Below are 24,296 nucleotides of genomic sequence, written 5' to 3'. Positions count from 1 at the left end.
CCATAAAAGATGAAACACAAAATGGTGTTCATATTTTGGTATTCTGACTGTTCCCAGTTTATACACCAGGAAAATTAAAATTAAGTATTTAATCACAGAATTGCTAACAAAAATTGTCAAAGTACAAAATCTGGAGGGGTTTTTTTATTTGATTTTTTTTCCTTCTGTTAGTATCATGAATAAAAGAATATTGAAATGATTGTAATTATATATAAAAATAACTAAGAAAGAATGATGCATTATTATCAATACTCAAAACATTGCTGTCCACCTATAGACCAAGTGGCTCTATACTACATGTACAGTAAAATAGTCTGAGACAACAGTGAAAAATCCCACCACAATTCAGCATATGGGCATTGTAAACTACAATGACAGATTCTCATATTTGAATATTATCTGAAATCCCATTAATACTAAATGTTAAACTGTTGAGTGAATTTTTTGAATTTCAGAACAAGAAGCCTAAAAACAAGCAGATAACACTAGGCTTATTTATACACAGCTCACTGAAGTTCTTAGTGAACTTCAAGCCTATATTTTTGTATAATGGCTTATTTTAAAAGACTTTAGAAGTTGTATCATGTGATTAAACACAAAGCACAACTATCAGTGTATTAACTTTTTAACAAGAGTCTAAATTCCAGAAATGTATCTTAAGACTGACAGGTGACCTTCAACAGACTTTGAAGCTAAAAGTCAATGCTTCCAAAATCTAAATAAACCAAACTAGATGTAAAATCAGAAAATAATTATACTAGACATGAACCATCTGAAGTCATCTTCTTCTGAGAAAAGACTAAGTACATTTTTTCTCTGTGCTGTACTCATTTTGCTTGCAATAGGGAAAAAAGTTTGAGTGAAAATAGAAACTTTGAATACTGCAGTATGCAGAAGTCTAGAGCATTTTTACAGAATATGTGCTGAGCTTATTTTTTATTTTTATGCCCATCTATTTTATTTTTAATGTGACACATATGCCAAAACCACAACGATGATGCAGAGCCCTTCCTGGAAATTACAGCTCACTGTCAACACAGAAGAAACTTTTGCACAGATAATATTCATCAACACAAACAGAAATGGAGAGTAAAAGACAGAGAAATTCTGACTTACAGAAACCATTGTAAATTGGTATTCACCTGTAGCTTGGGCTGGAAGACTTTTCTGTTCCTAAGTTCTGTTATATGCAAAGTCTTGGTGTGAAAATTATTTAAGTCATAAAAACTAATATTTCTTTATATGAATGACTTGTTTACAGAGGAATGTCTCCACGGAGTTTTGTATCTATTTTCTAAAGGTCATTTGGAAAACCTTCCAAATGTCCAATTTATTTCTGAATATTATTAAGTATTTTTTAGTGAGCTATGTCTGTGAAAAACGTGATAAAATAATGAGAAGAGAGCATCTATCTCCTGCCAAAACGAATTTATATTGTGAAATATTTTTTACTGTAATTTTGTAAATTATTTTTTAAGATCTATTTTCTCCGTTTAACAATACTAATTCCTAAGCTGTCACAATGTAATGTACTTCCCATGGATAAGCTGGAATCCTGACATATCAGCATTTTTGTTAGTACTGTATTGTGCTTTTGGAGATATCATTCTGATGCAGAAAATTTCAGTACTATGGTAATGCAAGAGTCCTTCTGTCATTTTGAGTCAGTAAGAAATAAACCCTTAAGCATTGTAACTAGACCTGTGCTGGAAGCATTGAGATAGCACCAAATATTCACTCCTGTGTTTGTTAGTTTATTAATATTTCCCAGATTTTCTCCAAGGCTTTTCTCATGAAAAACTGCTTGGGGTTTTTTTGTTTTTTGTTTTTTTTTTTTTTTAACAAGAAGTTTCTGGACAGCCTTTTCATTAGTCCCCTGACCTAAGTGGTATTTTGCATAGCAAATGGAGACATGACAAGAAGGAGTCATTCAAATTCCTTTAAGGACACTTAAACCATACATGTACTGTCCATACAACAGTTAAATATCAAATCTTCAAAGTGGAAAGCATGCAAACACACATCCCATAACTGCACTTTACTTGTAGAGTTATGGCATTTATAAAAGAAATGAGTCAAGTGTCTATTTTTGTTACATAGTGGGAGGTATATTACTCCATCTCCTCCAGTATCCTGTTGGGAAAATGTATTTCTTTGTTTAGGATTTCTTCTGATTGCTCTAGTTCCACAAGATGGCAGTACTTGATGAATAAATGATACTGATGCCCGATGACAGCCAAAATCTTGAGATAATCTGAAATAATCTGGGAATTTTGAAGAAAATTCAAAAGTTGGTTCTTCTCTTTTTTTCTTTTTTTTAAAAAAATTGATAAAAGCAGCAAAAAGAGTGCTCAAGATTACAGGCTGAATTTACTGTAAACCATGAAATTTGCATGATGACTTCTCTTTACCATTCAGAAATATTTTAAAACAAAATAAAATATCAGGAAAAAACCCTGTATGCCTAAAACTTCCCTGCTGAAAATATGAAACCTTATTTTATCTCAAGACCAGTTTTCATCTTTGTCATCACACATCCTGTTTAGATATTTTGTGTACCAGCCACAGAATAAGGGTGTGATATGTGGCACTCCAATGATGAACACTACACGTTTGGGGAGGGAAAGCTTCTTTTTAGCCAAGATGAAAGTTAACAATGGGTTGTTCCTTCAGCCTCCTACCACAACCAGATAAATAATTTGGGCACATTTCTTTGTACTGCTGTGTTTTATTATTAGTGCTCATTAATCCTCCAATAAAATATTTAATAAAGGTAATTTATTTGTTGCATTGTAATGCACCCATATAGAGCAAACAAATATTGCAGATTTATTGGCCAGCAATGAAATTGTTTCTTTTCTGCTCTGAGGGAACATATCTACTACTCACTTACCTGAAACATAATTCTACCAATCATATATTTGTCTTTGTACAGATTTAATTATGGTGATAAATCCTCTAAAATTTTCTTTCTTATAATACAACCAATAACTAAAAATATGTTAGAAAAGGTAAGTGTACTGTCAGAATTGATCTTGTACTGGAGGATACAAATATTCCATTTTCATTACCAGTGTACACAGTAATATAATCTCATTTGTATATTTGATGTACGAAATGTAGACAGTCATTGAAACATTTAAACACCGATGAAATCTCTTTCTTATACATTTTCTCTTTAAAGAGACCACAAAACATACTTCTGGGAAAGGATGCTAGATTGTTGTGTGTATTTGATTGTCATTGGCAAAATTTTCGTATTAAAAAATCCCAAACCTGTTCTAAAAAGAATCAAACTATTGTGATCAGAGAATTACAGTGAAAGACCACTATCCTTGTGTGTATCAGGCTTCACTTTTTGAGATTAGATCAGCCAAATCTATTCAAATTTTCCTTAGAAGTCATGGTTTTGAATCCTCTACTTAGTTTTACTGTTGCCATCTCTACTACTTTTCTGAATGTTAGAATGTAGGACCCAAAGCTGGATGTGTTATTCTATTTGAGGCATTATCATTATTGACAAATGAAACAATCTTTCCTATTTGATAGATACATATCTTCTTACTATGTTCTGGAAATGAAGTATTCCATTTTCTATTCTACTAAGTATTCAGTTTTCTATAAGAGCAGTATTTTTCTAAGGAAGAATGCTATTTATTCACTATTCAATCTGTATATTTTATTTTTGTACAGTATTGTAATCTGAATTTTTTGCTAATTGTTGCATGTGATTTCTCATATGTAGTGAAGTGCAGTGACTATAATCTCCTGCAACTAGAGTCCTAAACAAATGCTAAAAATGCCCTTTTTGCCACTGGACCATTCACAATTTAAAAGAAAAAAACTTGAATTCGATATGATTTGTTCTTGACAAATACATATTGGATATTTCTTAACAGCTCATTAGCATCTTATTGCCTATAACTTCAGTGTTTAACATTACATCATAGTAACTTTGCAGAACTCAAACTCAGCCTGACTATGGGCTCTCCTTTATATTTAAAAAAAAAAAACCCTTCTAAAACCAAAGCCAAAACCAAAAATACTCATAATTTTATTTTCTTTAGAAATAAAATAATTTTGGAGATATCATATTCTCATGAACCTTTTCATGTAAAGGAACATTTAGATATGCTGTAATTCATAATTTAAAGGCCATTTTATCAATATATCTTCTTGTCCTACATCAGTAAAGAAAAGATGAAAATTAGATAAAACTATGGAAAAAAGGTTGCTTTTTTAAAAGGTTAGGACTGAAAAAAGATTTTTCATCAAGAAAACCATAGGTAACTCTGACTAGAATGTAAAAGAATTACAACAACAGCTCTACTATTGATACTTATCTATTATTATGTAGGTATAATATAGAAAAATCCTGAATGTTCCGTAGAAACTGATGCTCTATGTTTTATATGTACCAGGTAATGAAGATGCCACTGTATAGTGCTATTTTCTATGAAATGAAGAAAAAAAAGTGGATGGTAAAAAGCAACAAAACTGAACATTCTAAATAAGTAATAATAGAAAATTAATTTAAAATGAAAGCATTAGAATTACAGCTCTTTTGACCAATACTACTGACTTTATAGAACTACTGAAACTTCTGTGGCTAGCACCACTAGGAAAGTGACTGCAAGGTATGATGAAAAGGATTAGTTCCAGAATCCTTTGCCCTTTACTAATGAACATTTTAACAGTCAAAAACAAGGCTATGCAGTTGTGATTGCTGATCTGCATGAGACATTAAACTTGGCGGTGGTAAATGTGCAGGATGAGTCAGTGGTAAACTGATTTGGATACATCATTATTATTATTGCAACCTTTTTTAATGATGAAAAAATGTTGATTGTACAATAACTAAGGCTGTTTCTTAATAATTTAAATGATAAAGTCTGTAGTAATGTCTAACTATTGTACTCACATGAAAAGTGTGAGATTGGAAGAAAATGAGCGTATTGTTAAACGCTCTGGAAAAAAAAACCACTATAGAATTACTTTGTCTGGAAACACTTTCAACAGATTTTAAAGTAAGGGGATTTTGATATTTTTTTTTCTTTTGTCTCACACTGCACATCCCTCTTGTTCTCTGATACTATGATATTTGGTTTTCTTCATCTTTTAATGAGACTGGTGTGGCAATTACTCTGGTGTGGTCACAAAATGAAAAGTTATACTCCACAACAGTGTTACCAGCAATGAACTCCCAAATCCTGCACCCAAGTGGGCTTCTGCGTTTAATTTCATAACTATTGCAATGATGCTGATATATTAATCCATTTCAAAGGCATAATTAGGACATTCATGACAACAAAATAAACCCAAAGTAATGATAGGATGATGATCATACAAATCTATTTTTCTTCAGAGTGGTGTAAAATTTCTGCCTCCCCAGCTTTCCTCTACTCATCACTTAGCAATAGAAGCTCTGTTAAGCAAACTCTATACTTTGACTGAAAATAATTATCAGTACTCTAGCTGTCAAAGTATCAGCCTCTCAAGGTGTTTATATCTATGTTTCAGCTTGACTTTTTGTACTTCCAAAAAAGAAAGAAACCTAGATTTGTCAGTTTATCTCTCACTCACTATGACTCCAAATACAATGAAGTATTAATAGTAGAAGATTTATTTAACAAGATTTCATTTCAGGCTTTTCAGTGTAGAAATTAAAATAAAAGGCCACTTTTACATGCAGTTGTTGTTATAGGAATTATATTGTCAGAAACTGAGTACTTGGAATTTGTTGAGTTGCCTTTGTATGGCTGCACATATTAAACTTCAGATACACCTCACTGCCTCTCTGTTTTATGTTATTTTGGTGCGAGGTGTTTTAATAGAAATTTAAAGGCTTTTAATGAGTGTACCTGCAAGTCAGTGGTTGGTGAATTCCATTATGGCCATGGCAAGACATGATTGATTGATCTTCTTTGGGCCTGCTCCTTTTCTTCTATGTTTTTTATTGTCCCAAGATCTCATATCTAGGGCAGTACCATTATCAACACTTTTATATGGGCAAACTGTAGAAGATGGTAATTGACTTCCCAGTGCTTATGAATCAAGCCATAGTCAAAAGTGAAATATCTGTTATTATATGATTATTTTAATTTCTAATATTCTTTCCTCATCAGCCCTTTGTATATCTACAAAAAGTGCCAAAACTCACACACACAAAGTTATAATCAATGAATCCTTAGGATCTGTTTAGATGAATATCTTGGACAGCTATGTCGCCATCCTCCCTCTGAATGTGATTTTGAAATATTAAAAGAAAACAATAGCAGTATAAATCACATAATGCCTCAGATGCTCAAGGTATAGTGTTCAGTTCCTTCTTGGTATATTTTCTATGCTTAAGTGTATCAGGAAATGGTTCCTCTATAACATCTAAAAAGACAATTTTAAATATTAAGGATAATGGTAACAGGTGGTTTTTTTCACCTTAATTCAAAACCAAATAAAAATGCAGGTATAGATAAAGAGGAAGATAAATATCACATTAGCAAACTGCCCCAGAAAGCTGATAATGCTGTTCAGCCTTTTTCTACAAATAAATCACTACAAATAACCTCAGAAACAATTAAACATTTGAAATTTAACAATGTTGACCCTGGAACTCTTACTCATTTTGCATATAAACAGTACGCTGTTGAATCCCTATGCACATTGTTTCACATTACTGGAAACCTAGTGAACTGCTTCCATTCATTTTTACTTGTCACATAATTGTTATTTAGAGACAATACATAGCCATCTCTTGTCTTACTTTCAGTTTAGGGAAGTGTCCCATGATTATAATATCTCCTCCTCAACCCTTCAACAACAGCAGTTAAAGTGACACCTGATATATCACATCATATATACATATCACATCAAAAAAGAAGATATTTGTCCAACTCTTCCTGATTTTTTGTTTTCTAAAAGAACTATCTTTCTTACATCAATGCAAATAACAAACAATTCTGCTCTCTCCGGTGCTGTTTTAGTTTTCAGAAGGCTAACTATGTTTTGGGAAGACGTCTTTTTTTAGGCATGAAGTATGATGCATGATGTTGTAAATTCACAAGGTCTAGACTGTAAATTAGTGTAATTTTAGTATCGTCTTGAGATTTTCTTAGTAGATCATCCTCTTATGCTCTGTAAGAGGATGATTTATACTTCTTCCTTCCATCTTGTATCTGGTAGAGCTGAAAACAGACTTTTTGGGATCTCAACTACACGGTTATTTGCTAAACTCCTTTGGGTTCTGCAGGAAAAGTCAGAGACAAACCCTTCATCAGGGTCTTGTCTTCACTCTTTTTATTTCACTCTCCCTTCTTGCAACTGAAGTTTTATTTCTGCAGTCACTGATGAAAGACTTTCTTAATTATGGAAAAAGGAAAATACTATGAAAATTAACACTTCAATAAACCAATAAATGTAGTAAAATTTTCCAGTTACAGATACTTTGCTCTAAGTTAATAGCATCAACACAACAGGAATTGTATTAGCCAGTTAATGAAGCCATAACTAATTATTTTAACAATATTGAAACATAGCATGAAAACACAGGAGATTGAAGTGGACAATGAAATTGTCAGAATTAAGTGCGATATTAAATATTACATTGTTAAAAAGATGTCATTGAGATAAAAAAGAAGTGCTTTTCCCACTGTTATTGTTCTGGAAAACATCTTTTGTTGTCAGAAGATGAAGAATGCACATTGCTGCTGCACTGGGGTTTGGATTTGGCTGTCTTCATTCAGATTTTTGACAGAACTCTGTGATATTATGCTTATGTTCATTAACTTTCTCTTTTAAATATATAGATATATATCCCTTATATAGAGAAACTTGTTAATAGCAGCTTAGAGAACTTAAATATATTCAGTCCAAAGCTTTCTCCTTACGAATCAAGACTGACTTTCCTCACATTTTCAGTACTCACCTCTATCAGAATCATTGTTAATCATACCTGGTCTGCGAAATGTTGCATTTTCTAGAATTTTCATTGTTTGCACCCATTTTTTAATCCTTTAAGATTTCCTTACGATGGTAACTGTAGTGATTTTGCCTGGGCCAGGTATTTTAGTAGCAGGGGGTCTATAGAGGCGTCTCCTTTAAACAAAAAGAGTTGCCAGAAGCTTCCCATGTAGCTCACAGGGTTAGGGCCAGTCAATTCTAAGCCGGACCCTGCACCTGACCAAGACCTGGCCAATTAGTGATGTAGGTAACGTCTCTGTGAATAACACATTTGAGAAGGAGAAGTTGTTGCACAGTTTGCTAACTGAAGCAAAAACAGGGAGGGAGAATGTGAAAACATCTCCGCAGACACCAAAGTCAGTGGAGAAGGAGGGGGAGGAAGTCCTTAGGCACTGAAGAAGCTCCCCTGTGATATGTGGTGAGGACCATGGTGAGGCAGCTGTCCCCCTGCAGTCCATGGAGGACCATCGGGAAGCAGAGACCCACTCGCAGTCTGTGGAAGACCCCACCCTGGAGCAGGTGGATGCCAGGAGGCCTTCACTCCGTAAGAAGTTCAACCTGGAGCAAGATCCTAGCAAGACCTAGATGCTCATGGGAGAGGTGCCCATGCCAGAGCAGGTTTGCTGTCAGGACTTGTGATCCCATGAGGGACCCAGGCTGGAGCAGTCTTTCTATGAAGGACTGTTCTCCGGGTGGATGACCCACGCTGCGGTAGGGTGTAAGGAGCTGCCCCTGTGGGAGACTCCATGTTGAAGCAGTTTGTGAAGAGCTGCACCCCATGGGAAGGATCCATGCTGGAGAAGTTCACGAGGAACTGTTCATGATGAGGCCTCGTCCTGAGAAGAAGCAATGGCAAAGTCCATCTGTAATGAACTGACTGCAATCCCCATCCCCTGTGCCACTGGAGGGGAAGGAAAGGGAGTCCCAGGAAGAGGAGAGGTGGCGGGGGGGTATTTTTAAAATGGTTTTATTTCTCATCTCTCTGCTTTTATTGTTTCTTTAATAAATCAAACCTTTTTCTCCCTAAGTTGAGTCTGTTTTGCCCATGACGCTAATTGCTGAGTGATCTCTCCATCCTTATCTCAACTCACAAACTGCTCGTTATATTTCTCTCTCTCTCCTGTCCAGTTTAGGAGGGGGAGTGATTTTATGACTGCGTGGACATCAGACTAAACCACCACAAAATAAAAAATCTTGGCTCCATATCTTTAGAAATGAATAATTTCTTATTTCTTCCTCCATTTCCACTTGTTTCAACTGTCTGATCAGCATTGTATTTCTGACTTAGTTACATTGGTTAACATCTGCACTCTAACTTTATTCTTTTCTATGTTATGAAGTGGAGAGTTAATTAGGATTAATTAGGATTTTTTTTTTTTTTAATCATGTACAAAAGGGACTTTCTGGCATCTAACTAATTGTCAGGTTTGTAGAACTGTTTTGTTCCATCCAAAAGCTTAGTAAAAAATCAGAATTAAATAGTTAATGTATTGTAATAGGAAGGTTATAATGAGAAGGTCAATTTTCCAAAAGCCCTGTACCTCTATGACTTTTATTGCTGTATGAAACTCCAATGTTAAATCTATTCATGCTGGGCTCCCAGTATTTTAGAAGTTACAGAGCCTGTGCAGTTTTTGCACTATAACTATGCCAAGTTTTTGCAACACTACTTCCTACTTTAATTGGTACATTTACAATACTAGTTACAGAAATGTGGTTTTGATACGATGAATATACATTTCTGTTAAACCAGGCAGGATAATGCTGTCTTGTTTAATCACTAGACTGAGGAGTTCCTGATAGTTATGTCTAATTTGTTTGGACATCTCAGTAACAGGCTAGTAACTTGTCTCTAGGGAAAAGGAGCTTGCCCACTGTAGAAACTTTTTGTCATTATTGTCCCATTTGTCAACCTGTAGACAAATAGCCACATACAGCTGGTTCCTGAAAATCAGTAGAGCACGAGCCTGAGGGCCAACATACTCAATGCATTTTTAAAATTAATTAATCTCCTGTGCTTCCTTCCTCTTCTCTTGGTATCTCCTTTCACTTGGATTCCCCTGAATTGGCAGCTGGGGTAATGTTTGTTGACAATAGTGTGGCTGTGAAACTGCAGCACACGTTCCTTGAGCAGAGCCCTGTCAGGGTTGCCCCTTTATCCAATGTTGTGCACTGCCTTAATTGGGCAAGGTCAACTAGCTCTCTCTCACTACATTTTCACAGTCCCTGAGGGGAGGAACAGCTCCAGTGAGTCCAGTGGGTCTAGGAAGATTAAACTTTCAGTTTCTAGTATAGCTTAGCATTCTTTTTGAGAGAATTAGCAACAGTAATAACATTTGGAGAAGTTTTTATAGAAAAATTTGGGACAGTTTATTACAGTTGGACCAGTAATGCATTTCTGTTTATTTATTACTTTTCAAATAATTTAAAAAGAGAGAAATTCCAGACTTCTATGTCAAGACAGTTTAAATCAATAATAATTATGTATCCATACGCCTACTATACAGACATTGCCTAGAATTTGGGGCACATGCAGATCATTAAAATGTAATTAAAATCTAATAACAACACATTGCCAGCAGACTGGGATTAACTCCTCATTGGCAAGCATAGCTTGTTATAAGTTTACCCTACAGGAAATTGTGTCATTCTCAAACTCTTAAATTTTATATCCTCAGATGCATGCCTTCAACAAGAACGAGAAGGAAAACCCTCCAGGGAAGTCAGCAGCAAAATTACTGGTCGTGTATTGAGTAATGAAAAGAGTATAGAAGAAAAAAAAAGGAAGTTGCGTTTGTTCATTCCATAATGAAAACTACAGACATAGTCATCAATCAGTCGCACAGATTCCCATACTGAGCTATGTCAGGGGCCATGGACATTCACTTTAATGATAACACACATGGGAATTAGCATTAATAGACAAGGAAGTTTCAAAAGCACTGTAGTAAAAGTGATAAAGTAGGAGATGCAAGAGGGAAACATCTTTACGATTCTTCCAGGGAAAAATGTAGGTGAAGAGAGGACATGACCTTATATAATTAACCCAGAATTAGGATAGATGTATAGAGTTTAAAGCACGGTGAACCTGTCTTCTAATAACTTCTTTCCCCCTCATTATTGAAAAGCAAAATTCAAGCTTTTCACTTGTTAAAGACTCAGTTAAAGAAAAAGATAAAACGTATAGAAAAGACTAAGAGGGAAGAGAGGGAAACCTTCAGCCCCTGATAGTGAACTCATCCAATTGATACGTGTGACTACCAAAACAGTGTTTGTAAAATATGTGCACATTAGGATAATTTATATGCTATGGACATGTGAAGAAATGATAGAGAAGTGGTATTATCTTGTCTTCTACATATGACCTAGAAACTTTTCTGTTCTGTACAGTTAGCAATCCTTTTATAACACCATTACCTGTTTTTGTTACTCAGCTTCATGCTCCTACAATTAATTCAAATGAGTGAACAAGCTACAGCATGCAACAAAACAGAATTGAGTGTCCTGTACATCTTCATATAGATCCTCTTACTACAGATCAACTTTGTTAAATTTAGGATACATATTTGGCTGCCATTTTAACACTAACCTAAGTCTTAAGGAAAAAAGAAAAGAAACCCAAAATTCAGTGTTCCTCTAAATCTCACTTTTGCTAGTAGAAAGAGGAGTATCAGAGTATTGGACAGTTCTATCTTCACAATAAACCTAACAGTTAGAAGGAGATAATAGTTATGTCCAGTGAATGTGAAATGTTCTATTTGTCATCAACAGTTTGATATATATTCACCTCTAGAAACTATTCATTGAAGATACAGACTGATGAATAAGTTCTGCTTATCTTAAAGGAGAGTCATGGCTGTAGGCATGACCTGTCCAGATATAGTTTTGGGAATACTGCAAATGGCCAGTGCTTTGACAGAAACCAGAAAAACACTTTGTTCTCAAGGTGAGAGGGAAAATGTGACTTTCACCTACACATTGGTCTCTCCTGGACACAAATTCCATAGGCTTCTATGACGAAATTCATTTGAAAAGTTAGATTTGAAAAAGTATACCATAGAAAAAAAAAAAGGATGCTACTTTACTGTGTAATACATATAGAAAAATATTGGTATTGCAAATACTAGTGAGGAAGAAATTTCACTTGTGGTTATAGGTTAGCATGATGAGATAGCATCCAGTCATGTCTACAGAGAGATGGAGATTCAGAGATTCAAAACTGCAGTTTTAATGTAAACACTTTAATGTTTTCAGATTCCTTTTGCAGACACTGAACAGTGAGAAGTGATGGCTTTGTGTTTACTTCCTAAGTATTTTTCTATGTATGTCCAAAGTACACACAAACAGGAACTCACAACTACTTAAAACATTATTATTTGTCATGACTTTCTCCGATTAATATGACTGAGGACAAGAACAGCTGTTAAGGATAAAATATATAAAAGAACAGGAGAAAATCTACCGGACTTGGGTGGAAAGAGTTTTATTTTAGCAGCTTGCCAATTTAGCAAGACACTGTGCTCACATTCAGAAGATGCAAGAGAACTGTGATCTCCATAGCACTGGCATTAATCGTTTTTTGTGAAAAAAAAAAAAATTCTCATGAAAATTAGTTTTACAACACTAAATGGAGAAACAGAAAAGATGCAGCCTATAACACAGTTTCCAAACTGGGCAAGATCATATTTGTCCTTTAGAAAGATATTAAAAAAAGTTACAGTTTAACATCTGTACAGATGTTACATATTGTGGAAAAAATTATATAGCAGTGCATCCTCCAAACAGCAGCATGTCTTTGAGGTGGGAAGGAGTATGCATCTGCCTTCCCCTATGCCCATCAGTACTGTTCTCATTCTAACAATGGGAATCGTCATTCTCTATTAAGCTCATACTGAAAGCTTTGAATAAAAGCCTTAAAAAGCTCAGCTGAAAGTATTAATTGTGAAGGAAATATGTAAATCTAGATGAAATCTTCCATTCATTTTTAATCTTGCTACGGTAAACCTTGTAATTAAGATGATTACACGAGTGAATAAGCCCCTGTATTTACATGCTTTAAAATACCACAATGAAAAGCCATAATCCTGTTTATGGAAGAAAGCAATAAAGGGCTTTTAAGACAGAGACATCAAACAAATCTTTAATTTAAGCAGTTCATAATTAATGAACCTCTTGCTTAGGAAGGATACCTAAGAGTTAACCATCTAGAAATCCCATCTTGGAGGAAAAAGTAATGTGTAGTAAAGGAGAATGAAATGTTCTGTTTATAGGAAAAAAAAATCCTAAATCAGGGTAAAATATTATATTTATGTACGATCAAATGTCATGATTGCCAGTCAGCGACTATGCACCATACAGACTTTCCCCAGAAGGATGGGGAGGAAAATTGAAAAAAAAAGTCAAAACCCAAATCTTTTGGGTTAAAACCAATGCAAGAACAAAAATTAAATAAAATATGATGATTGCCAAACCACTCTCCATCTTATTCAGTAAGTTGCGGTGAAGAGGAGAGGTTCCTGAGGACTGGAGGAAAGCAAATGTCACTCCAGTCTTCTTTGCAAGAAGGAGGAGCCTGGTAACTACAGACCGGTCAGCCTCACCTCCATTCATGGAAAAGTGATGGAACAACTTATCTTAGATGCTATCTCCAGGCATATAAAGGATAAGAGGATCATTAGGAGCAAGCAACATTGCTTTACCAAAGGGAAGTCATGTTTGACCAACCTGATAGCCTTTTATGAAGATGTAACCAGGTGGATAGATGGTGGCAGTGCAATGGATGTGCTTTATCTTGATTTCAGTAAAGCATTTGACATTGTCTCCCACAGCATTCTGATGATCAACTGGATGAGGTGGATTGTTAACTGGTTGAAGGGAAGAAGGCAGAGAGTTGTGATCAATGGAGCAGGGTCTAGTTGGAGTCATAGAGTCATAGAGTGGTAGGGGTTGGAAGGCACTTTTAGAGGTCATCTAGTCCAACTCCCCTGCAGAAGCAGGTTCACCTAGATCAGGTCGCATAGGAACATGTCCAGGCAGGTCTTGAAGACCTCCAAGGAAGGAGACTCCACAACCCCTCTGGGCAGCCTGTGCCACTGCTCCGTCACCCTCACGGTGAAATAATTTTTTCTTAAGTTTTAGTGGAACTTTTTGTGTTCCAGCTTCATCCCATTACCCCTTGTCCTGTTGCTAGCTACTATAGAAAAAAGGGATGTCCCAAACTCCCGACACCCACCTTTTAGATATTTCTCCCCTCAGTTTCTTCTCTAGACTAAACAGCCCAGTTCCCACAGCCTTTCCTCATATGAAAGATGTTCCATTCCCCTGATCATCTTGGTGGCCCTGTGGCTAGTACTGTTTAATCTATTCATTAATGACCTTGATGAGGGAACAGAGGGCACTGTCAGCAAGTTTGCTGATAACACTAAACTGGGGGGAGTGGCTGACCCACGTGAAAGCTGTGCTGACATTCAACAAGAGCTGGATAGACTGGAGGGTTGGACAGGGAGAAATCTAATGAAATTCAACAAGGGCAAGTGTAGAGTCTTGTATCTCGGAAAGAATAATCCCATGTACCAGTACAGACTGTGGAATGAACTGTTAGAGAGTAGTGTAGGGGAAAGGGACCTGGGGGTCTTGGTGGTCATCAGGATGAGAATGAACCAGTAATGTGTCCTAATGGCCAAGAAGGTTGATGGCATCCTGGATTGTATTAGAAGGACACTGGGCAGTAAATCAAGAGAGATTCTCCTCCTCCTCTATGCTGCTCTCATGAGACTGCATCTGGAATATCGTGTCCAGTTCTGGTCCCTCAGTTCAAGAAGGACAGGGAGCTGCTGCAGAAAGTTCAGCATAGGGCCACCAAGACGATGAAGGGAGTGGAGTGTCTCCCTTATGGTGAAAAGCCAAGGAAGCTGGGGCTCTTCAACTTGGAGAAGAGGAGACTGAGGAGTGATCTTATTAATGTTTACAAACACATGAAGGATGGATGTCAGGAGGATGGAGCCAGGCTGTTCTCAGTGATGTCCAATGATGGCACAAGGGGCAATGGCTACAAGCTGGAACATAAGAGGTTACAAAGAAATGACAGGAAGAATTTCTTCACTGTGAGAATGACAGAGGACTGGAACAAGCTGCCCAGATGAGGCGTGGAGTCTCCTTCTCTGGAGACATTCAAAACCCACCTGGACGAGTTCCTGTGTGACCTACTCTAGGAGGTTTTACTCTGGTAGGGGGGTTGGGGCTAGGTGATCTTTGAAGTTTCATTCCAGCCCTTGAGATTCTACAATTCTGTGATAATGATGATGGTAATAGTAATAATAATGATGAACACAATAAAAAAGAGAGAAACAAAATCCAAGAAAAGACGTCTGATACATAATGCTGACTGATGTTCAGACTGTCCCTGAGCAGCAATCTGCCCCTGCTCACCAACTTCCTCCAGTTTACATAGCGGGAATGATGTTCTTATGGTATGGAATGGACTTTGGCTGGTTCGAGTCAGCTGTCCTGCCATGTTTCCTCCCAGTTTGTAATGCATCTCTTTGCTGGCAGAGCATGGGAAACTGAAAAGCCATTCACTTAGGATGTTACCTAGCAACAAGTGAAACACCAGTGTGTTTTCAACATTATTCTCATACTAATTCAAAAACACAGCCCCGTATCAGCTACTAGGAAGAAAATTAACTCTATTCTAGCCAAAACCAGGATATCAAATTATCCACGATTAATATATATCATGAGGGACAACTTAAGGATTTTCAACAACAAAAAAAAATAGTGGAAAATCTTCTGGAGTAGACATATTAAAGACAAAGGACTTCCAATGAAGTCAGAAGCAGCACTATTTTATTGCACTGATAGTCCAAGAAAAGCAGGAAATGACTGTTACTCATAAAGAATATGCAAAAAGTCTTTTTTATTGATCATATTTTACTTCATCATTTTGAAAGAGGAGATAGTGTCTTTCCTGAAAATTCCCTCATTTTGCTGCTCAGCTATTTCTCAACTAAGATGACAATAACTTAACAAACTCATTTTTTAAACCCAAGAAATTATGCTCTCATCTGACTGTACACTGCAAATATTCTAAAAATTCTAAAAAAACTACTTCCTCTGTAAAATACTTGGACAACAATCTAATGAAATCCGACATCAATAATCTGTATGTATTAAAGTTTTTGTTTATTGCATTACCTCTTCATAATGTATTAAAGCATTAACAAACAGAAATCAAGCCTGTATAAATATGAAACTTGTTTTCTGATTTAATTCTTGTCAAAATAAATTAATGTAGTACTTCTTTCAGTTAGTGAATGCTTTATAAAGACTTTCAGATTTTTATAGATTTCTGTTCTGTGAGAAAAAGTATTTGCTTTATTTTCTCTTTAGGAGCACTAATAAAGTTATAACTCTTTTAATACAATATTCTTTCAGTAAGTCATCTTTCTTTTTCCACAATGACATCATCATTTTCTAAAGGGACTGATTCTCAAAATTTTTAGGCAAGTTTATAAGTAGTTATTGACTTTAGAGATTGAGGAATGGGATTCTGTTGAAAGACAAATTGCTTATGAGATTGTGGAGAATGATTACTTTTGAAATTATGTCATGGATTTATCTCCTAGGATAAGTAAGGGAAAACTATTTCCAAAGGTTCTGATCCATGTGAATAAATCAATGTAGTGGGCCTTGAGTCTTCATCCATAAAAATTCTCTATTATCTAAAACACTCCCATAACTCAGGGTCCTGTTAATGTCAGATATTCATACATTTCAAACATGCTTTAAATAGTCTTTTGTTTAGATATATCCACTACAGTAGCTTAGTATTTCATATGAAAGTTTGTCTCCCAGGTGATTTTAAGAGTTAAAATTTCTTAGGACTATTTAGAAGGCACTACCATCTTTGCATCAGATACAGAAACTAAAATGGAGTATCCAGAAAACGAGTGTTTTAAAAAATAAATAATTTCAAAATGTATTTTAGGAATAAGTTTTTCACTGTGAGGATGGTGAGACACTGGAACAGGTTAGCCAAAGAAGTTGTGTATGCCCAATATCTGGAAGTGTTCAAGGCCAGGTTAAATGGGTCTTTGACCAATCTGGTCTAGTAGAAGGTGTCCATGCCCATTGCAGGAGGTTGGAACTAAGTGATCATTAAGATTGTTTCGAACTCATGCCATTCTATGGTTCCATTAATCTTTGAAGTTCATCTGCTCTTCAAAAGAGTTTTGAAGCTGGAAGAGAAGTTCACTGCTTAATTTCTGAATTGAATTTACATACTTCCATCTTAAAGTTCTATTTTTTCCAAAATTGTTGTTCACAAACTGACTCTGATCTGGTAGTTATATTTCATTAATGTCCGGCACCTTATTGTCAGACTTTCATGGAATGGTATGAAATATTTGGGAAGGCTCTTGAAAGTAGTTGTCTCCTTTTTCAGGAGGCTCCAGCCACTGTAGTAATACCATTTGCAGTCCCATTGCAGTACCACAAGGACCTACAGCCCCTCGGTATTTTGCGAGTAGGGAGATGAAGAGAAATTGAATACGATTCTGCACTATATAATGAACAAAAGGAAGGGAGGTCAAGTTCTCTTCTCATTCACATGAGATTGTGTTTATGTCTGCATACCAGTGCAATTTTTCAGCTTTCAGTCATTACTTGTCTACACTGCAGAAGCTTCCCTGGCATAAGTATGGTGCCAAAAATATGCCAAGAGGTGCTCAAAATATTTTTCTAGAAGTAATTTCCCTGCTGGTAGAGCATATCAATCCTCAAACAATATAAACAAACCCAACTGAATACTATCTGTGAGCACAGTAGTTTCCACAGCAGGGGTTTTGCTGGCCCACTGACGAAAATGAAAGATACTAGTTTTTCATTATCAAAGGCACTGTGTGTGTTACAGTAGAACTTTGCATTGGAATCTATCTAAATGGAAGTCTAAAAGTATAATTTTATGGAAAAAATTATAAACAGTTTGATGACACAGAAGACACATTATGCAGAATTTAATGCAACTATTAAAAGATATATGACTGTGTCGTAGCTAGCACAGCAGCACCATGACAGTCTCTCTCTCGGTGCCCCTGTTCACCCGCACCCTCATTAGGATGGCGGAGGCCCCAGTGAAATGGGAGTAAAAAGATAAGCAAGGTTGTTGTGGATTAAGATAAGAGCAGGGAGGGCTCCCTGCTAATTACGGTTCTGGGCAAAACAGACTCCAGTACTCGACTTAGAGAGGGAAGTAGGAAAGTTTATTCTACAAGAAACAGAACGGAATAAAAGCAAAAAGGGAGTAGGATGATGAGAAAATTACAACCAGCACTTTAAAATCTCCCTCCCCCATCCCTCCTTTCTTCCTGGGCCCAGGTCACTGCTCCTGATATCTCTACCTTCTCCCCCCTCAACGGCTCAGGGGGGCAGGGAATGGGGGATGTGGTCAGTCTCTCACAGATGGGCTCTGCCGCTTCTGTCTTCTCAGATGAGGATGACTCCTGGCATTCTTACCCTGCTCCAACAGGGGGCTCCTCTCTCAGGACACAGTCCTTAACAAACTTCTCTGGTGTGGATTGTTCCCAACAGCTGCAGCTTCTGCTGATACAGGGTGCCTCACATGGGACGCGGTCCTTGGTGAATATCTCTGGCGTGGAATCTTTGCCACGGTTGCAGTTTCTGAAGTTACAGGGTCCCTCTCTTGGGACAAGGTCTCGTCTGGGCATAAGTCTAATGAGTTGCTTTGTTGTGGGTTCCTCCCCACAGTTACAGCTGTGGATATTGGGTCCCTTCCTCAGGACACAACCTGCTCTGGCCATAGTGGTAAAGAGTCCCTCCTTTGGGACATAGCCTCTTCTGGCCATAGTTTTAAAGAAGAAAATCACTGCCCCTGGCTCAGGGTCTGCAGTGAAGTGGTTGGGTCCCTCCCACAGGACACGGCCTCCTCCAGCTATAGTCACTGTCCCTGGCTCAGGGCCTTTAATGAAGTGAATCACTGCCCCTGGACTGAGGCCAGCTTTAGCAAAATGAGTCTCTGCCCCTGATATGGGGTCATTATCAAAATGAGTCTCTACCACTGATGCACGGTCTTTAAAGAAATGAAAATAAATCTCAGCTTCACCAGTTCTCTCCATAGAATGCAGGGGAGTCTCTGCTCCAGCACATCTCCTCCTCTTTCATCACTGACCTTGGAGCCCGCATGGTTGTTTCTCTCACTGTTCCTACTCCTTGCACCACCAACAGCCAGAAGAAAAAAAGGGCAGAAGAAGGAAGAAAATGGAGAAAGAAATCTCCCCTTCCGGCTTCTTCTTAAAAAGTGATCGTGGAGGCGTCTAATTGGCTCAGCCCCAGAAGTGGGTCAGGCTCAGAGCTGAGGAGAGTTGCGAGCAACTTCTTACAGGAGCCATCTTTACAGCCCCTTCCCCCTTACCAGAAAAGGCTATCATATCAAACCATGACAGATTGCTTCACTATTGATGTCCATTTATCCATACAATTCTGTTTGTATGGGGAAATCAAATTCAGCTGTGATGTAAAAACATCTCTTATTTTTTCTGCCTCCTTTTTTTTTCTCAGTTTACTTGTCATATTCAAACCTTAACATCATACACTCAATCCCATCACACAGAGACTGCAATAGTTTGCTGTGTCAAACTCAGCAACTGATTATAAAGGCAATCATAACAAGAAAATGTACTTAGAAGAGAGAAAACCAGAGATGGCCATAAGATAACAAGTGTTAATTATATTGATCATTGTAATACAGAAATAAAAATCAATCCAGAATAAATAGAAACTGAACACATTTTTCTAACAGAAAATCAGAGATTTTCTTTTTCACAGCTCTTTCATCTGCAATGTGACTCTTTTTTTCAGAGTTCAAATTTGGAGGAAGAAAAAAAATCCCCTTAGAATTCTCAGAGAGGAAAAGGAAAGGCTATACTGTATTTATTGAAAACCACAATATTCTGTCTAGCATTGTGTCTCCAGGTATTAGATGATATGGAAATATAAAGATGCACTTAGCTATCTGCAGACATTGCAGGAGTGCCAGTTTGAAAATCAAAAAATGAAACTTCTCTGGAATATCTACACTGTCATTTGGGAATCCACATGTATTTCATGGATTTATGATATTTCTGTCTTCTAGCAATGATGCAGTTGTGCTGGAAACTAACCTATACAACAAGAGGAAGCAACAAAAATCATGGCTGTACTACCAAAACCAAAAGACAATTTGTATTCAACAAGAGTATATCGACACTGACATTTGGAACAATTTCTGAAAGCTCCTAAACTTTAAAAGAAAGCTTCTGTGACCTCAAGGCAGCATATTCACCACTGGTGGCATGAATACTACTGTTGCTACATTCAAGTTTCATATTGGGAGTAAGACAATCTGTGCAGACATACTGTAGCCTACTCTACCTGGTGAATGAAGTGGAGGAGAGCACATCAGAACGACTCCTTGACCTTCACGTACAGAAACAGCACTTCTTGTCCGACCGCTAAAATTCCCCAGATCTATCAAAAGAAAAGAACATTTTTGTTACATGCTAACAATTTTTAATTTTGTGTGGCTACTGTGTCTTACATTTTGTTCCCTCCGGTGAAGCTGGCAGTTCCTGTTTCATACCTAATCTATGATAGGAAGGCCTTTAAAAAGAAATCTGTTTCTACTACAAGAAAAATACATGATGCATCAACACTTGATTACTCTTTTTAGTGCATTTAGATACAGTCTCAAAGGAAAGGGGAATACATACATACATTTAAAAAAAAAATAATAATCCTTTTATTTCTTTTTGCCATGTCCTGTTTGGGTTTTTTTCACCAGTGGAAGTGATTCATATGCAGTGAAAAAAAGAAATAAAACATGAGAGAACACCTTGACTGAGATACAGACTGATGTTAAACTAATCTGGACAGTGAACTGCACATTGTGATGAGAAGGGAAAATCAAACTATTTGGTTCTGAAACTGAATCTGATCTATAGCATATTTACTCTGTTGCAATGCTTTTCTTATGATTTCTCTTGTGTTATAAACACGATCCAGTTGTAGATAAATATATTTTCCCTCCAAAGGACTTGTTTCAGCAAAGGAATAAGGAACATTTAATTTTATTGTACAAAAATTTTTGAATGAGACTTGGGGGCTTCTATGAATAGTTTGTAGTGTTTATTTAAACTTTTTTATTTGTAGTGTTTATTCAAAGCCTTCCAACCAGCTGGTCTTATCACTCTGTTTCCAACATGGAACACTGGACCTGGATTCACACTTAAAGTAGACAGCTATTCTCTAGCATGGGGATCTGTAGTAGAAGATATATTAGAAGATGTATCAGTTCTGCCATCAGACTAATGTCTTCATCCATTCCTCAGTGTCAGTGAAGACATTTAAAGTTTCTTTTCACTCAGGGGTTTTCTAGTGACATTTCTTTCTGATGTGGATCAAGGCAGAGAACTGCATCTGTCATTGACATTCAATGACCTATAGCCATGCCACTGCATGCCACTTGTACAGACCAAGGTGCTGATATGAGCCAGACAATAAAACAGCTTGAATAGGTTGAGTAGAATTGTTACTTTCATAACTAAATCAGTTAACAGTTCTGTATTTAAATGTATCTAAATTTGTGCTGTCTTTGGCCAAAATAAGTCAGCATTCTGATTTCATCAATAGATATCATGTTTGAATAGAGAAAAAATGGATGAGCTTCAGTAGAATTTTAACAAATAATAGGGCAATGTTCACAAATGATGCAAAATTTTGCTGGGCAAAATCAATTAAATATTAAATTTCATTTTAAAATAAGTGCATCATGGATTATAATACAATCTGGTGTAATTCCTGTTAAAGGTGTCACCTAATGAATGTTATCTCAACAACATTCTTCATTAAACATGAAGCATTCTTCAGAAATGTAATTATGATTATTTTGTATCTAGAAAGCAATGGTATATCCCTGCACAACTAGTTGTTTTGGATAGTAAAATAGCTTGCAAGAAAAGGTTTTCTAAGTTAAGAAAGACTGGATTTCACTTGCATGCAAATTTAGGTCTACAACTTTATTTGTTTGTGTTAATCTTTTACAGGCTTCCTTTCTGAAAGGAAGCTGGTATATCAACCAATATTGTCTGCAGCCTATTAAAAAAAGAGAAATGTTCAACTTTCATTTTAATGCTCAATTTAGGAATACAATAATCATGTTTAATGAACTATTGGTGAGCTCTTGTAAAAAGTGTGTGTCCATAAAGACTTTTTTTTCAAGGTCATTTATAAGGCCAGAATTACACTAAATTAGTAAAAAATTGTTTTTGTAGCCTTCCTTCTCAAGAAAATATGATAAGTCTCCTCTGTATGAGTGTCCTAAAACATGCAGTTTGATTTACTTCTCAAAGTAAAATAGTAAGTAAATGAAAGATCAAGACCGTATGCTTGAAAAAACATTGAATTTAAAATGTAGACAGGATTTGGTGTGCCATACCTTCAACAGGTTTTGAAATGTTCTGAAACTGGTAGAGCTACTCTGTGAGAAATGCCTGGGCTGTTTTTCTCTGTGTTAGAATATATATTATCACAGCAGTACTTACTTTCCCAGCATTTGGAGGAAAACAAGAAGTTATGTTGCTGAAATCAGAAAAACAGCTTTAATACTACTGACTACCTTAAACCCATACTGATCAAGGGGTCAAATAGCTGAATAAAAGGAAATATTGTGAACTCAATAATAAAAATTGATACCTGTGTGAAGAAAAGATACTTTGGAATTTATATAGACAGTAGGACAAGTAAGGAGTATTTCCTACTTCTGAAAAAGTCTCTGAGGTTTTCTGTGATTGTTTCTTCAAATTTCTTGTAAACCTGAAAATAACTTGACTTTTCAGAAATTATTTAAATTGATTTAAACGGTAAACTAAATTGAAATATTAAATTCTTTTTTTTTTTAAAGTTTAGAATTTACATCTCTATCATGGAGGAAAAAATATTTTAATTTTAATATGGAATCCTATGTCTCCTACAGTTATATGTTTTCATCATTTATATTTTTACTACCAGTGATGCACAGTCTGGAAACTTGTCAAGACAAAAGAATGGAAATGTATAACATCTAACTTATGACCTCTGTAGGAAGAAGTATAAGTTTCTGGTATTTTTTTTTTTCCTCAGGTGTATAAATGCTGGTTTTCAATTAGCTATAACCTCAGATTTTTTTCTTCTCCATTTTATTTTCTTCTTGTATGTGTACTATGATGGATAAATATCTTATTTTTTCTTCAAATGGAAGATGAAAAAATACTTTTTTTATTTTAAAACCAAAGGTTTTCTGTAACTCAAGTTCCTATTTGTTCAAACCAATTAATTCCAAGCTAACAAGGGAATAAAGAGCTTTGAATTTCAGTCCTTTTTAGCTGTCTGTTTCTTCTGAATTGGATTTTTTGTTAACAGACGGTGAAAGAGAAGGATTAACAAGTACAAAAGCAGGGATTTAGCTGTAAGACAAATAGATGTATGAACACTTAAAAGCATGGAAAAGTGAAGGACGATGCTTGCTGTTCCTCACATTAAAGTAATTATGAAAGAATCAAATGAAAGGGAAATTAAATTAATTTCCTGTAAATCTCAGCCATTTCATATGTGGCTACATATTGCAAAAAATACAGGTATGAAAAGTATTCATATTTTATATTAAAACAGTAAAAAGATACCTATCTTTTTACTATTTTATTTTAATATCTATTAAAATAAAGAGTGGGCAGAATACAGGTTTAGAGGTGGAGACTATAACTTCTCACACAAGCAGTGCTGGGCATCTTTCAGTGCTTGATGGCTGGCGGAAGGTCAATGTCACTCCAGTTTTCAAAAGGGTAAGCAGGAGGAACCAGGAAACTACAAGCTGGTCAGCCTCACCTCCATCCCTAGAAAAGATGGTTGTCAGGAGTCAACACAGATTCTCCAAGGGAAATCCTGCTTCAACAAACTGATGGCTTAACTGCCTGGGTAGAAGATGGGACAACAGCGGATGTCATCTACTCTAACTTCAGCAAGGTCTTTGACATTGTCTCCCATTATATCCTCATCAGAAAGCTCAGGCAGAGTGGCTTGGATGAGTGGACAGTGAGGTGGATCAAGAACTCGATGAAAGACAGAACCCCGAGGGAGGTGATCAACTGAGCAGAATTGAGTTGGAGGCCTGTGGCCAGTGGAGTTCCAAGGTGATTGGTTCTGGGGCCAGTCTTGTTCAACATCTTCGTCAACGACCTGGATGAGGGGACAGAGTGTACCCTCAGCAAGTTCCCTAATGACATCAAACTGGGAGGACTGGCTGATTCCACAGA

General features: G+C 36.4%; 1 protein-coding gene across 1 annotated transcript in view; it reads right to left on the bottom strand.

Moving 5' to 3' along the window:
• The window catches only part of CNTN5 (contactin 5), a 353,074-nt gene that overhangs the window by 168,738 nt on the left and 160,040 nt on the right, over positions 1-24,296 (bottom strand). The window contains exon 5 of the mRNA XM_062020562.1: positions 20,383-20,478. Coding sequence (XP_061876546.1) covers positions 20,383-20,478 — 96 coding nt within the window. The remainder of the gene's footprint in view (positions 1-20,382; positions 20,479-24,296) is intronic.

Source organism: Colius striatus, chromosome 1 (genome assembly GCF_028858725.1).
Source record: "Colius striatus isolate bColStr4 chromosome 1, bColStr4.1.hap1, whole genome shotgun sequence".
In the NCBI taxonomy this organism is placed as follows: domain Eukaryota; kingdom Metazoa; phylum Chordata; class Aves; order Coliiformes; family Coliidae; genus Colius; species Colius striatus.
This window is presented reverse-complemented; position numbering and strand designations above follow the sequence as displayed.